We start from the raw sequence: 16,414 nt of genomic DNA, 5'->3' as shown, positions 1-16,414 counted from the left end.
ATTGGTAAGAGGTCCTAAGGGGCTCTCAGTGTATAAAATATCTATTTCTGGGCCTGGCGAGATAGTACAACAGGGAAAGCCTTTGCCTTGCATGCAGTTGACTCGGGTTCAGTCCTGAGCTCAGTCAAGAGTGATCCCCGGGGGCTGGAGAGATAGCACAGTGGGTGGGGCGTTTGCCTTGCACGCGGCCAACCCGGGTTCGATTCCCAGCATCCCATATGGTTCCCTGAGCACCGCCAGGAGTAACTCCTGAGTGCAGAGCCAGGAGTAAACCCTGTGCATCGCCGGGTGTGACCCCAAAAGCAAAAATAAATAAGTAAATAAATAAATAAGTAAATAAATAAATAAAAAATAAAAGAGTGATCCCCAAGCACAGAGTCAAGATTAAGTCCTGAGTACTTCCAGGTGTAGCCCCAAAACAGAACAAAAATTAAATAAAATGCCTATTTCTGGACTGGAACCCTAGATAATCCAGCAGGTAGGGGTCTTGCCTTGCACACAGTCAACCTGGGTTTGATCCCTAACACCCCATCAGGTCCCCTAATCACTGAGCACAGAGATCTTTGGTGTGGCCCCAAAGAGCAAACTTTTTAAAATCTATTTCTGATAGATTAGAGAAACCTTTGGTTTGTGAGCTGGTCTGAAAAATTCCTGTTTGTGTTTTATGTTCACTGTATCATTGTCATCCCATTGTTCATTGATTTACTCGAGCAGGCGCCAGTAATGTCTCCATTCGTCCCAACCCTGAGGTTTTAGCGGCCTCTCCTTACTCATCTTTCCCAATGCTGCTATATTAGAGGCTCTTTCAGGGTCAGGGGAATGAGACCCATTATATATATATATATATATATATATATATATATATATATATATATCCCGTTATATATATATATATATCCACAAAAGTTCACATCACTCAACCTTTAACACCATGTTGGTGATATCCTAAGGAAGGTCTTAATGGCCCCTACCAAAATAGAACAGTCTTTACACTGTTTCCCCTATGGATACTTTTTTGTAGCATTTTCAGCAATTTTTTATAGCAGAAAATACAAAATATATTATTTCGGTTGTACTTTGGGACAGGGATTGGGGCTTAGGATGGAAACATTCCAAATATGGTAGTGGAATTGGTGTTTGAATATTAAATGTAATCAAATATTGTGAACTACCTAAAATAAATAAATAAACCATGTTCCCTCAGTCATTGTCAGGAGTGACCCCTGAGCACAGAGCTACGAGTAGCTCTTGAGCACCACTGGGTATGGGTCTCGCTCAGAAAAAGAGAACCTCAAAGTTCATCTTGACAGTTGTCACAGTTCACTGTGGGACACTGAATGTTACCTCGTAATGCCCCAGAATTGAGCAGAGGCTAAGAAAGGGACATAATATTTAATAATAAATTTTTAATTAATTTCTTTTTGGTCATACCTGATAATGCTCACGGGTTATTCCTGGCTCTGCACTCAGGAATTACTCCTAGCTGTGCTCGGAGGACCATATGGGATGCCGGAGATCAAACCCTGTTCAGCTGCTTGTGAGACAAACCATGCTATCACTCTGAACCCCATATATTATAATCATTTCATTTCACTCACTGCGTAGTTAAAAGCTTCTTTAGGAGAGCTCAATGGCCCTGAGTTTCCATGTGTTCCTTGCACGAGACTTCGGCATTAGAGGCAGCAGCAAGGAGTCATGAAGCGGGCTGGGGAGTCCTGGCCTCTATAGCGACATGACTGGCATCTCCCAGCTCAGCTTCCTCCTCTGTAAAGTGGGATAATCCCTTCCAGATTGTTTCAAGGACCAGAGGAGTGCAAGAACCCTAACACACACTGTAGTCTGGGGGGGCTCTCAGCCCAACTGAGAGAGCTCTGAGGAGAGGCAGACCGGCCTGTGGCCTTGCTGTGGGAGCAGAGGCAGAGGCAGGCTCCATCTCATTCTGGCCTGCCTGGCAAATTGTAGTAGGCCAGTTTCTTTACATTTTTAAGCTTAACTGAAACAAACCAAAAAAAAAAAAAAAATTCACTGAAGAATTAATTCTGCAGAATTTTAAAATAACAGGATCCCTCAGTTTCTGGCATGTGGTCCATATTAGGTCAATGTTCAGGTTGTATCTTTCTCTCTGGCTCTGCTGTGTCAAGTTGTGTGTGTGTGTGTGTGTGCTGTAGGAACCAGCCCCAAGGAATGGTTATGTGACGTGGTCTTTGGGCACATACTTTTGGGAAAGTGAAGATAACTGAGGCTTTCTGAAATGCCCTGTTGCTGATGATGGTCCCTGAATGAGGCATTCCACACTCATTACTGCTGTGTTGGGGTGCTGCTTTCATGGGAAGGATCAGGCAATTATATGAGCTGATTTTTGAGAGCTTGTTTGGAGAGCTGTGTTCAAGACTGAGGGGAATGCCTGCCTGTATCTGTAAATTCCTGGCACTCTCTCACCTAGCCTGTGGGGACTGAGCAGCTGTCCCATTATTCAAGCATACACAAAACAGGACCCTGAGTAATAATCACACCAGCATACCATCCCTTACTAGTCCTTCCTCCACGCAGGGGGTGGCACTAGGCACCCTAGACATATTCTGTCTAATCTCTTCTACATTGCTGCAGGTTGTGCTCAGGTGCCTGCTGTACAGATGAGGAGGCCGGGCTCAAAACCCACACTGGTCAGAATACACACACACACACACACACACACACACACACACACGCACATACACACATACACACACGTGCACACACACGCACCCCTGTGCATATGGAACTGTTCAGGCACACTTGATTCATTTTTCCAGACTCCAGAGGAGCAGAAAGATTTTAAATGAACATGAACCTTTTTTTTTTTTTTCTGTTTTGAGCCACACCCAGTGGTGCTCAAGCGTTACCCCTGGCTGTGCACTCAGGAATTACTCCTGGTGGTGCTCAGGAGACCATATGGGATGCCAGGGATTGAACCCAAGCTGGCTGCATGCAAGACAAGCACCTTATTCCATGTACTATCACTCTGGTCCCAAAATGGACACGAACCTTAAAGCGGAGTCTCACCATCAAGGATGGTGATTTTTTTTATCATCACCAATTTTAGTTACAGAAACATCATTGTGGGGAATGTGTGTGTTTTCATCCTCACATACAGGAGCAAATAAATCACAAAGCAGTCCAGATTGTCGCCTTAGCCTTTGCTTGTGACTGACCCTGTGTCCCACTGGCTAATGCCTCAATCCCAGAGGTCTAGAGAAAGGAGTCCAAATGCTGATAACTTAGCATTTAACTTAGTCATTGTTTCCCCAGCATCTTCTCAAGTGAAACTGGCACCTCAGTGACTACCTGATTATTGCCTGATTATTGTTCATGGCCTGGAGACTTCTGTCTGCACAGAATGCATTTACCCTCCCCAAGGTCTGACTGGCTACCTCTGCCACATAAGTTGGGCTCCAAGGGCAGACATGTCAGAAGGATTGTCAGAGAAGGAGGAGGGGGGAGGAGAAGCCAGTTGCTTTTCTTATTTCCCCCCTCCCTTCAGTTGCCTTGGTCATGACTCTCCTTTCCTTCTTTCTCCATCAGGTGCTGGAAACATGTGTGAAGAATTGTGGCCACCGCTTTCACATCCTTGTGGCCAACCGAGACTTCATCGACAGTGTCCTCGTCAAGATCATTTCCCCAAAAAACAACCCTCCTACCATTGTACAGGACAAAGTCCTTGCTCTGATTCAGGTAGGGGCTCCTTGGGCTGCTGTGTTGGGCTGGAGTGTGTGGTGCCTCTTATCAGTGAGGCTTCATGCTTTCCCACCTCTTGGAGGAAAGGGTGGGGGCTTCTGGGTTTAACTATTTGTTGCAAAATGCTTTGTGTGTACCTAGCCCACTGACTGAAACCCTAAGCAGTGGCTGTCCAGCCTACTGGCAGAGACCTCACTGAAACTGTCTGTTTGCTTGGTTCTCTGTTGCCCACAAGTCCTCTGAGTCATACGGGGCAGTGTGAAGAGGGAAGAGCCATCTTTCTTGACATGCTACACCACTGAGTCCCATGGCAAAAACCCACTGGAGGACAGGCAGGGTGGGGAAGGGAGAAATGGTGTTAAAGCATGGTTTACCAAGGAGGTGGCATTGCTGTTGGACCCTGAAGGATGACAGGAGCTTGGTAGAAATGTCAGAGTGCAAGAAACATCGTGAAGAAAACAAAGGTCCAGAAGCATGCAAGAAAGCAATTGACATACTTTGGATATATTCATTATCAGTTTCACTGTAATTAATTGTACTGCTAAGCCCCAAACTTAGCAATGTGAAACAATCAGTGTTTACAGTATTGGTTTCTGTGGACCAATACAGGAGCAACTTAGCTTAGTGATTAGCTTGGTAGCTCTTGGGGGTTGCACTCAAGATGTTGGCCAGGATTTCCTCATCTGAAGGCTCAGCTAGAGCTGAGAAGCACCTCCGAGATAGCCCTGCCTGGCTGTTGGTAAGGGCCTTTGTTCATTGCTGTGAGGAAGAGGCTGATTTCCTTGCTGTGTGGACAGATGGAGTGTCCTCGTGACACAGGTTGTGGGTTTCCTCTATAATAAGTGACCCAAGGGGCCAGAGCGATAGTACAGGGGCTAGGATGCTTGCCTTGCATGCAGCTGACCCAGGTTCGATCCCCAGCAACCCATATGGTCCCCCGAGTCCCACCAGGAGTAATTCCTGAGTGCAGAGTCAGAAGTAATTTCTGAGCATCTTTGGGTATGGCCCAAACACCAAAAAAGGATCAAAATAAGCAAAAAATTAAAAAATAATTAATCCGAGACAGACGAAGAAAGAAACTGTAGAACTTAACGCTGAGTCTCAGAAGTTAACATACTATCTTAACTGTTCTGTCCTTTAGAAGGAAGTCACCAGATCAGCCTCACGAGTAAGGGAAATAACTGCATCTCTTAAATAAAAGCCATTTTAACCTTTTGATGGAGAACAGAGTATAAGGCAGCTCATGTGATGCCAGGTTTGGGGTGCAGGAGAGGCAGTCAGAGGATGGTCCAGCACTTCGGGCTGTCCCTCTGTCCCACAGGCAGTGGAGAGCTGCTGGTCACTTCTGAATTGGAGTATGCAGCAGATCTGGATTTTAAACAAAAGGTGCTGGTACTGATTTGGAGGGCAAGTCCAAAGTGATTTGTGCCATGAAAGAGGAAAGATAAGGAGATGCAGGAGCCTATGATCTCGGGAGCCACAGAACAATAGTGGATTTTTGACAAGGGGAGCAGTAGGAGGCCATAAAGAGGACAGTGGTCATGGCCTGGGTGTCCATTGGCTCTGGCTTATTCTTTCCCTTCTGTGTCCTTGGCCTGGAATGTCCTCCCCAGCTCTTAAGGGGCCAGGAGGAACTCAGTCATTCATGTTGCCCTCAGAGCCTTCCCACAACATGAGTTAAGTCGCACATCTTGCTTCTTCATCTCTTTTTTGGGGGGTGTGAGGGGATTGAGAGAGGGCTGGGCATTCAAGCTGCTTCCAGGGCTAGCCCAGCTTTGTGCCTAGGGTTTTTTCCCTGACCTGCTCAGGGGACCATGCAGTGCTGGGAGTTGAACCTGAGTCTCCTGCAGGCCAAGCAGGCACTGAGCCTGTTGGGCTATTTCGCTGGTCCTTCTTCATGTCTTTTGTGGCTTTTAAGTACATTCCCATCATCCGCCTCCCTCTGAGTTCCCTGAGAGCTCAGAGACGTGATCTCCCCAGGGACTAGAGTAGTTGACAGTGTGAAACCGGTTTCAATACTTCACTGTCTTCTTAATGAATGAATGGGTGTAGTTCACTGAAGCTCTGAGAAGGGGAGGGGTGTGGGTAACAGCATCCTTCCATGCTTCCTGGTTTGTTCCCTTCCCTTCATCTGCTACCCTGTACACAGACTCACACAGACACAGACACAAACACACACACACACATTCACACACGCATGCACATACATACACACACATGCGCACATGTACACAAGCTTGTGCACACACGTGCACGTACACATGCACAGGCGTGCCTGTGTGATCATGCTCAGTGCACAGGTACATACCACCTCACCCCTGCTCTTCCCTCCCTCCTCTCTACCCGCAATTCCCTCCTGCAAGGACTTTCCCAGTATACTCCCCTGCCTCAACACCTCCAGTAGTGAATGTCAAGAATGTCAAGTGTCTTTTTATCACAAAAAGTGAGCTACAGAGCCTGAACCCCTCGTGCAGGCCATCAGTGGCCACAGGTGATGTCCCTCTGGAACAGACATGGAAGGAGCACTTCCTGCGGACAGGCCCTTAGGTGTCTACTACTGGGGGGAAGGGTACTTTCTGCCCTGGCTGTGCATCTGGTTCTCCCCAGGGAAGCCCGTCCCCACATTTTGCACTGATCTTTGAAGCATGTCCATGGAATTCCACGGGGCCACCTCCTCCCAGCATTGCTTCCCCATTGATGTGTAACCTTGGCAGCTGCTTTTACTTATTTGGTTACAGCCCCCTTTCCCATACATTGGAGGAGGGTATTGCCGCCTCTTCACCCAGCACTGTCTGTGAGTTAGCCCACCAGCAAACACAGCACCTTGTTCTAGGCCTCCTTCTGTTGGCCGGGCAGCAGGTGCACAGCTCTAGAACTTCTCTTGGGCCAGCTGCACTTTCAGGCTTGATGTCTCACTTCAGTGGATTTCTTCCTCCCCAGGTTTTGAACAATCCCTGAAAAACTTTCAGCTTTGGTCATGACCTTCTAGTAGAGAAAAGCAGGAAGCAGAGAGTTCAACCCCTGTCATGGGGTGAACCAAGCGAGTAAATCAGATCCCCAGACAGTTGTTTCATTTTCCTTTAACCTTTTTTGGAGGGGTATTGGGTCATGCTCATTGGTACTGAGGGGCTGTTGGTACTAAGGCACTTGCCTTAAGTGCAGCTGACCCCAGTTTAATCCCCAGTATTACATACAGTCCACAAAAAGAGCCCCAGTGTCCTGGGGGCACCGTCCAACTGACTTCTCACAGCATAGATGCCAAATGGGTTCTTCCTGCTCTTGGACCTGATCTGCATGGACTCCTGCTATGGCACTCCGTTCTGTCTGCCCTGCTATATGTGAGGTCATGGGGTATGATTTTATTGCTTTTGTTCCCATGACTGTGCCATCCTACTGATTAATGCACTTCAGTGTATATTGCCCATTGTTGGCATCACTTGGTATTTTCAGTTTGGGGTCATTATGAAAATTACTGCTCTGAGCATCTAGCATAGATCTTCTGGTGAACACATGTGCTCATCTTACTGAGTGTATACTAAATTGAATATATAAAAATGCCATCTTCGCAAATAAAAAATGAATGAAATTGGGGTGTTCTGACAAAGTAGTGGAATGATTAGTATGGTATTTGTAGCATACCATACTAATAGTTATTGTTCATTGATTTGCTCGAGCAGGCACCAGTAATGTCTCCCTTGTGAGACTTGTCGTTACTGCTTTTGGCATATCAAATATGTCACAGGGAGCTTGCCAGGCTCTGCTGTGCAGGCGGGATACTCTCAGTAGCTTGCCAGGCTCTCCGAGAGGGAAGGAGGAATCGAACCTGGGTCTGCTGCATGCAAGGCAAACGCCCTACCCGCTGTGCTATCACTCCAGGCTAACTAAAAAAAAAAAAAAAAAAAAATTCAGGTTCTTTATCACACAGCAGGGTCTGGCAAACTCCCCGTGGCATATGCCAAAAACCAGTAACAATTATGGGTCTCATTCTCCTGACCCTGAAATAGCCTCGAATGTGGCACTTTTTAAAATCTGAGGGCTAGGAGGAAGGAGACGTTACTGGGGCCTGCTCGAGGCAATCGATAAACAACAGGAAGACAGTGATACAGTGATTACTTTTATTTATACAATCAAGCTTCACTTTTCTACCCTTATCATTATAGCTACTGTAATGGTTAAAACTTACAGGTTTTATGGATGGCTGAAACACTGGCAAAAGGTAAGAAAATACACAAGTAACATTAATATAGATAAAACAAAAACAGCATAGTTAAAAAAAACCAGTGATGGCTGCTGGTTTTTTTTTTTTTTTAAGTAAATAGATTTTATTTGGGGGTTTTGGAGAGGAAGAGAATGAGAGAGTAACATACTCAAGAGAGAACACGGGCTTCTCCAAGGGTGGAGAGAGCCCCTACACACATCCTAGCGTTAGACACGAAAGCATGAAAGTACACATCTCAAGAGGGAAGATGCGGGCGACACATGTGCTCAGCCCACATGTGCTCGGCCATGTGGGCGCAAGCAGCACAAGCTCGGGCAGCATATGCGCCATGGCTGCTGTTTTAAGGATCATATGTTTCCCTCCTTCTCTCCAAAAGGAAAGTAAAAATAAATGTAATACCTCTGAGTATGAGTGTGAGTATGAGTTTGGGGAGGATTATGCTCTGACAAAATAAGGAACAAGGCTTAGTGGTAAAGTGTGAATTATGAACACAGTTGTGGAGGGGATGGGATAGAACTACTGGAGTGGCACTTTCCTAACACTAAAGTATCTGGAGAGCTATATAAACAATATTCAATAGTTAAAGAATAAATATTTGTATACCAAAACATCAGTTTCTGAAAAGGACCATATTTCTGGAGACTCATAGGACGATGAAGGACAGACAAATAAAAAGTAAAAATAATTAAAAATACAAAATAGTGTAGTCACTTTATTGGATACATCAAGATAGACTATCCACACTATACATGTCCCAGAGAGATCTCAGGAAGATTAAATGGACAATTCCCTGAGTGGCATGTGCCAAGTGCTGTTTCTTATACCCCCGACAAAGACAAAATTCACCCAGAAGAAATGGAAAAAGAAGAGAGAAAGGCAGAAACCTTACCTGAAGAAATAATAGCTGAGAGTTTCCCTATCTCAGGGATAGATGTAGATGTCCAGATCCAATCAGACAGGCTATGTCCCTATCTCAGGGATAGAAATATCTATCCAGATCCAAACAGACAGGCTATGTTATAATTAAAATAAATTATAATTAAAGTGGTAAAAAACTAAAGAAAAGGAACAAATGCTAATAATTTTTCTAGGCCCATCTCAAGAAAACTAAATCATACAGAAGGCAGACCCTCTAAGATTACCTTTGAATTTCACAGTGGATAACTTCCCAGGCCAAATGAATTCATTTATTTTGTGGTGCTGGGTATTAAATCCAGGATTACAGTATATTAAAACATAATGGAAAAGGAGCCCAGTGATAGCTCATTTGTAGAACTGTGAGCCTCATGGTCAGACATGCTGAATATAGTCCCAGCAGCATGGCTTCTTCAGATCCCGCACCACAGAGATGTGGATGACCGCAGGCATACCACAGCCAAGTGTGTGAGCTCCGTAACCAAGTGTGTGCCCTCACAAACACCATAGCCTCTTTCTTTCCCACTTCTCCCCTCTTCTTCCCCTCCTTCTTCCCCTCCTCCCATCTCTCTCTCTCCTCTCTCTCTCTCTCCATCCATCTCTCTCTCTCCATCCATCTCTCTCTCTCTCTCTCTTTCTTTTCTGGGCCATACCCGTCAGTGCACAGGGGTCACTCCAGGTGGGCCTTAGAACTTCTGGGGATCAAATCCAGGTCACCTACAGGCATGGCAAAGCACTTTACTTGCTGTACTATCTCTCCAGCCTCTTCTTTTAATTTTTTTTGAGCTACTGTGATTTACAATACTGCTAATGATACTTCCATGCACACATTGTCCCAACGTCACACCCACCACTAGATGCCCACTTTCCTCCACCAGTATCCATCCCACACACCTTGCCCCACCAGGAAAGCTCAGTGACAGATCAGCTCTTCACTTCTGTAGCTTGTGGCCATTTGTTGCTCCTTTACTATCTTTTTCTTCTCTTTCCTTTTTTCTGTCCTCTGGTTACTACCATAATGGTTTTTATTTTCTCACAAAATCCTTTAAATTTTTTTTTGTTCAATTTCCAAGTTTTTGAGGGGAAAATATCATTTCTGATATTGATTCATTTCCACTTTCAAAGCATTTTGTTCAGAGAGGATAGTTGGTACTATCTTGATCTTGATTTTTTGGAGATATGTTTTGTGACCCAATATGTGATCCATCTTGGAGAACGTCTTTTGTGCACTGAAGAAGACTAAGTACTCAAGTTTGGGGGGATGGAGGGCACTACGTATGTCTGCTAACTCCATCTCTTCCATTTCCTCCTTCAAGGCCATTGTTTTCTTGTTGAATTTTTGCCTAGCTGATCTACCCAGCAGTGATAACAGACAGAACTAGGGAGTCTGGTATGTGCTGCTATCGTTATTTTCCTTCATGTTTATTAGAAATTGCTCTAAATATTTTGATGGCCCATTATTAGGTGCATATATGTTTAGAAGTGTAAATTCTTTTTTGATGTATTGATCCCTTGATTATCAAGAAATCACCATCCTTGTTCCTTATAGTCTTTGAAAACCCCGAAGTGCTTTTGTGCACTGCACATTTTCCAGACTTTTCCCCCATCTTCTGTTGTTTCCTAGATATTTCCTCCATCTCATCTTGGATGGAACTTAGCAATTTTTTTTTCAGCTGCTGTTACTTGGCTGCTGAGGCCTTCCATTAAGTTTTTTATTCCACTTACCAGACTCTCTAGTTCTCTCTCTCTCTCTCTCTCTCTCTCTCTTGGTTTTTCTTTTGAGGGAGGGGAGTCACACCCAGCGATGCACAAAGGTTACTCCTGGCTCATGCACTCAGGACTTACTCCTGGCAGTGCTCAAGGGACCATATGGGATGCTGGGAATCAAACTGGGTCAGTCGCCTGCAAGGAAAACGCCCTACCCGCTGGGCTATCACTCCAGCCCCTAGTTCTGTCTCTCTGACCAAAGTTTTTTTTTCTTATGTTTGCTCTTATTGCATCTCTTTCTTGTGCTCTGTTGGCTATCTGTAGCACTATTTCTTTGAAATCATTGGATTTCCTCATCAAGGTGTCTCTGATGCCATTGTTTGGGAAGCTATAGAGCTGATGGGTGCTGCTGGAGCTCTCTATGCTATTACACTCACTCTGAGCCAGGTGGGCTTCTGTGTGTCTCTTCTGCTGTGGCTGCCTGCTCTGGGGTTGGATCTAAGTCGTTTGCTCCCATGGGAGCTCTCAGAGGGGATTTGGCTAAATATTGCTCTCTCCTTCCTTTCCAGTTTGCTCCCAGCGATGCTTTTCTGTTTCTGGTTTATGATTTTGAGGCTCAGTGTGGATTATGGGGCTACTTTCAATGCCACCTTGGCCTGACTTTCCTCTAGCTACAGTTTAAGGCTCTGTGATTTCTTACTGCTCTCACTGCTTTTGGGAGAACTTTTCTGCAGCATAGGCAGATGGAATTAGGAATAAGGTATTAATAGCACCAAGTCCTTAGCGGTGACCAGAGCTACCCCTGTTCTGTGGGTCCACTGCAGGAGTTCTGAATATATGCAGTGTGAGGTGTGATAAGTAGAGCTATCCCGGGGCCATGCAGACCAGGGTAGAAGGGGAGGTGAGTAGAGTTATGGGTATGGGGTACGGATGTGGTCCTACAGAGATGCAAAGGTCTGTAACATAGGCATCTAGAACACAGATGGATGGGAAGGGAATTTGCCTCCCCTTCCATAAAGTCCTCAGGAGATCAGCTGGGAAATTAAACAAAACAAAACAAAACAAAAAGCAGGGGTCACAGCCAGCAGTGCTTAGGGAAACTCAGGGCGCCTGGCAATGCTTGACCTGGCCTGGTTGTGTGGGCCTGAGAGTTTATTGCTTGGAGGCCATCACGGCCACAGCTGGTGATACTTAAGGGGGCCATGTTGTGCTGGGATTGACCTCAGGGTCTCACATGTGCTAGACACGTGTTCTTCCAGGAACTATCTCCCAGCCCTGAAATGAAGAAATTTTTAACCAAGAACATTTTTTTCTGGTAGATTATGACTTAAAAATGAAAATAGGATAGAGAGCTTTGCAGACTAGCAAAATTAAAGGAATTCATCATCCATAAATAAACCTTGCAAGAAATACCAAGGAAATCCTACTACTTAAAACAAAAAAGAAGTGGCTGGAGTGATAGCACAGTGTGTAGGGTGTTTGCCTTGCACGTGGTGAACCCGGGTTCGATTCCCAGCATCCCATATAGTCCCTCAAGCATCACCAGGAATAATTCTGAGTGTGGAACCAGGAGTAACTCCTGTACATAGCCAGTTGTGACCTAAAGAGCAGGAAAAAAATAGGAAAGAAAAGGAAAAAGAAGATTCTGGGACTGGAAAGATAGTACAGCGGGTAGAGCGCTTACTTGCCTCGTATGCAGCTGACCTGGGCTCGATTCCCCAGCATCCCATATGGTCCCCTGAACACTACCAGGAGTGATTCTTGAGTGCTGAGACAGGAGAGATAGCATAGTGCTTGCCTTCTACATGGCCAACCGGGTTCAATGCCTGGCATCCCATATGGTCTTCCCACATACCACCAGGAGTAATTCCTGAGTGTAGAGCCAGGAGTAACCCCTGAGCATTGCTGGGTTGTAGCCCAAAAACCAAAAATAAATAAAAATATGAAAAGGAAATCATACTTAGGAACTAGCAAATCGAAACATTAAAAAGGCAGATACAGCCATATGTGTCAGATAAAATTGATTTCCAGTTAAAATAATTTATATGTTTAAGTGTATGTGTAACAAAAGGGACAAAAGATATATTTGTACCAAAATAAAGTGAGTAAACTTAGGAATACTTATCACATGCTAATAAAATTAGAAATCAAACCCATAAGAAAACTGGGGGGACCCTCAAATGTTTGAAAACTAGACAGATTGCTTCTTTATAACCATTTGGTTGGGTCACAAGAAAATTAGAACAAAAATTTAAAACTACTCAAAGACACAGTTATGAAAACCAATGACATGCAACCAAAGCTACACTAATGGAAAGTTAATAGTAATATAAGACTATGCCAAGAATTGAGTAAGTGAAATCTCTAACTCTGGGAATATAGCCCAAGGATCAGAGGTTCATGCCTTGCATCCTATGGACCCAAGTTCTATCCTCAACACCACATGACCTCTAGAGTACTGGCGGGGGGCGGGGTCCCCAAGTGCTGCACAATGTGGTTCTGATAGCCCCTAATACCAGTAGGCCTGAGCGACACTTCATTGCCAGGGCCTAGCACTGAAGTATCCAGCATGATTGGCTGAATATTGCCGAAAGTGACCCCTAAACCCTCTGAGCACAGCTTGGGAAGTCTGTGCACAAGCATACACACACACACACACTCAAACAAACATAGAACTAAAGTAAATTGAAAAGAGAAGAGCACAGTGAGCTAGAAGGATAGCTCAATGGGCTGGAGCATGTGCTTTGCACTCAGGAGTCGTGGTTTCCATCCCCAGCCCAGATAGTCCCTCCGGCATCACCAGGAACAACCCCTTGAGTATCAAACTAAGAGCAGCCTCAAGCACCACTGAGTGTGGCCCCAAAGTAGAACAAAGTCGAATAAGGAAGGGCATAATACCCAAGAAAAAAATCAGTGAAATCAAGAGTTGTTCTTAGAAAGCAAAGATAAGCAAAATCATACAAAGAAAAGAACAATGAAATAGAATCAGAAATTCAACAAGAGAAAGTGCAAATGATACTAGAGAAAAACAAAGAATCATAAGAGACTGTTATGAACAACTGTATGCTAATACATTTTTGATACTCTGGAAGAAATGAATGTTTAATGATATATAACCAGCAAGAAATAGAAAACCTGAATAAACTGAATCCAAGTATGGCTATTGAAACAGTAATAAATGATCCCCCCCCCAAAAAAAATTCAGAGTCAGATGACTTTAAAAGTAAATTCTACCAAAACTTAAAAAACGTTTGCCTAGTCTTCTTCCAAAAAATTGAAGAAGGAATACTTTCAAACACATTTTCTGAAGCCAATCTTACTCTGACATTAAAACCTGATAAAGACATCATATACTAAGTTATAGGCCAATATTGTAAGTGAATATAGGTGCAAAAATTCTTAACCAGGTACCAGAGATATAGGTTAGGGGTTAAGGCACTTGCCTTTCATTTGATCAATGTCTGATTTCCAAAACAGTCTGAGAATGACCAAGTTTCACTGGGTATTGTCCAAATGGCTCCCCCAATTCTCAACAAAATACTAGTAAATCTAATTCAATAATACACTAAAAGTATTACCATAGTACTTATTCCAGTGATGCAAAAATGACTTAATGTATGAAAATTAATATAATTATACTACACCAATGAAAGGGAAAAAATCATGTGATCATATGGATAGGTGCAGAGAAGTCATTTGACAAGATTTGGCACCCATGGGACTGGAGTAGTAGCACAGCAGGTAGGGCGTTTGCCTTGCATGCAGCTAACCCTGGTCCGATTCCCAGCATCCCATATGGTCCCCTGAGCACCACCAGGAGTAATTCCTGAGTACATGAGCCAGGAGTAACCTGTGCATTGCCGGATATGACCCAAAAGGCAAAGAAAAAAAAACAGATTTGGCACCCATTTATGATTAAAAATCTTAATAAAATAAAAATCTTAATAAAATAAAATAAAACTCTTAATAAAATGGGAATAAGAGGGACATAACACAGTGAAGAACATGTACGCTTAATTTTTTTTTTATTTTAAGCACTGTGGTTTACAATACTATTAATGATAGATTTTCTTGCATAAATCATTCTAGCACCTCACCCTGCACTAGAGTGTCCATTTCTGTCTACCGTTATCCCAACTATTAGAGTGTTCACTTACCTCTCCTGTCGTCCCAGCTCCCCAATCACACCTGCTTTCCCCCCACTCCGCCCTGTGGTAAATAAGCTTCCTGATGACCCAGTCTCAATCTCAGTTGCATTGTTATATCCCTCCTATGTTCCTTTATATGCTGCATATGAGAGACATCATTCTTTCTGACTTCACCCAGCATGGTAAGGTCCAGGTCCATTTATGTAGCAGCCTAGAGGACAAGGGAGAAGCCCACCTTGGAAACATGTGGTCGTTGTCAGGCACTCATAACCTGGTGTTGCACAGGCATCTTTGCTGTTTGATCCTGGCAGCTCTGCTGTCCGTGATCCCTGCACTGAGGGCAATTTCTAATCACACTGCAGCAGGTGCGTATATAAATACCATAAAAAGGGATACAACCCCCAGTGAGCACCACAACTAATAAGATGTGCCAGGAAAGACACCCCTGGAGAGTCTGTGTGTGAGCACCATAGAGCCCCCTGATAAAGCATACACAAACACTGCAACTAAAGGAACAACCTGATGTGCAACCTCTGGTGAGCAGTGCAGTGGTAATTATGTGAGTGTGTATACCACCCCCAGGTGTCACAACATCAACAATAACAAAGGGAAGCAGGAAGGAAGGGAAAGCTAAATAATCCATCAATTAAAGGTAGGAATCATAGATTGCATAAATAACTCATTCAGTTAAAAAAAAACAATTCGAAGATGGGCAGGGCTGGGAACTGGAAAGATAGTGGGGGGGCGGGGGTGGGGTAAGGCACCTGCCTTGCACTTGACCAACCTGGGTTCACTCTTCGGCATTCCAAATGGTCCCCTGAGCATCGCCAGAAGGTATTCCTGAGTGCAGACCCAGGAGTAAGTCCTGATGATGGCCAGGTGTGGCAAAAATAAATAAATAAATAAATAAATGGGCCGTTGCCAGAGAGATAGTACAGGGGTTAAGACACAGCACCACAAATCACCAAGGCTCTGCTGGGTACAGCTCTGGAGCTGTCTGAGCACCTTTGGCGTAGCCCAGGTAATCCCCAGCACCTGCAAGACCCAAGTAGGAATGCATCCTTGTACACTTACATTGAACTGCTGACCTGGTTGTGCAAAACTTGCTGGTGGGACCCATTGGCCTCCTGACTATGACCAGAAAGATAACTCGGCAGAAGATATCAATGGAATTTCACCAAAGAGAATATACAGAGGGCCATTGGGTCCAAGAAAAGAAAAATGTCCATCATTTATAAATGGGGAAATACAAGTTAAAACCATGATGATATATTACCTTACACGTGTGAGAGTGACATACACTAGAAAGACTACTAACCAGTGTTGATCAGGGTGTGGGCAAAGGGAAAACCCTTGTGCACTGTAGATAACATTGTAAATTTTGAATTTTGATGCAACTATTCTGGAAAATAGTATGGACCTTCCTAAAAGACTGCAAATAGAATTATTATATGATCCAATAATCCCACTTCTGGGTATCTAGTCAAAGAATTTGAATTTGCTGACTGAAGGAGTTATATGCACCACAGTGTTTATTGCAGCATTATTATTATTATTATTATTATTATTATTATTATTTTGCTTTTTGGGTCACACCCAACGATGCTCAGGGGTTACTCCTGGCTCATGCACTCAGGAATTACTCCTGGCGGTGCTTGGGGGACCATATGGGATGCTGGGAATCAAACCTGGATCGGTCATGTTGGCTGCG

At 44.2% G+C, this 16,414-nt stretch overlaps 1 protein-coding gene across 5 annotated transcripts in view; it reads left to right on the top strand.

Moving 5' to 3' along the window:
* TOM1L2 (target of myb1 like 2 membrane trafficking protein) overlaps positions 1-16,414 on the top strand; it is a 152,381-nt gene that overhangs the window by 89,095 nt on the left and 46,872 nt on the right. For all 5 annotated transcript variants that reach the window (XM_056136910.1, XM_056136909.1, XM_056136908.1 and 2 more), the window contains exon 4: positions 3,562-3,711. In XM_056136910.1, coding sequence (XP_055992885.1) covers positions 3,562-3,711 — 150 coding nt within the window. The remainder of the gene's footprint in view (positions 1-3,561; positions 3,712-16,414) is intronic.

This window comes from Sorex fumeus, unplaced genomic scaffold, assembly GCF_029834395.1.
Source record: "Sorex fumeus unplaced genomic scaffold, SorFum_2.1 ptg000122l, whole genome shotgun sequence".
In the NCBI taxonomy this organism is placed as follows: Eukaryota; Metazoa; Chordata; class Mammalia; order Eulipotyphla; family Soricidae; genus Sorex; species Sorex fumeus.
This window is presented reverse-complemented; position numbering and strand designations above follow the sequence as displayed.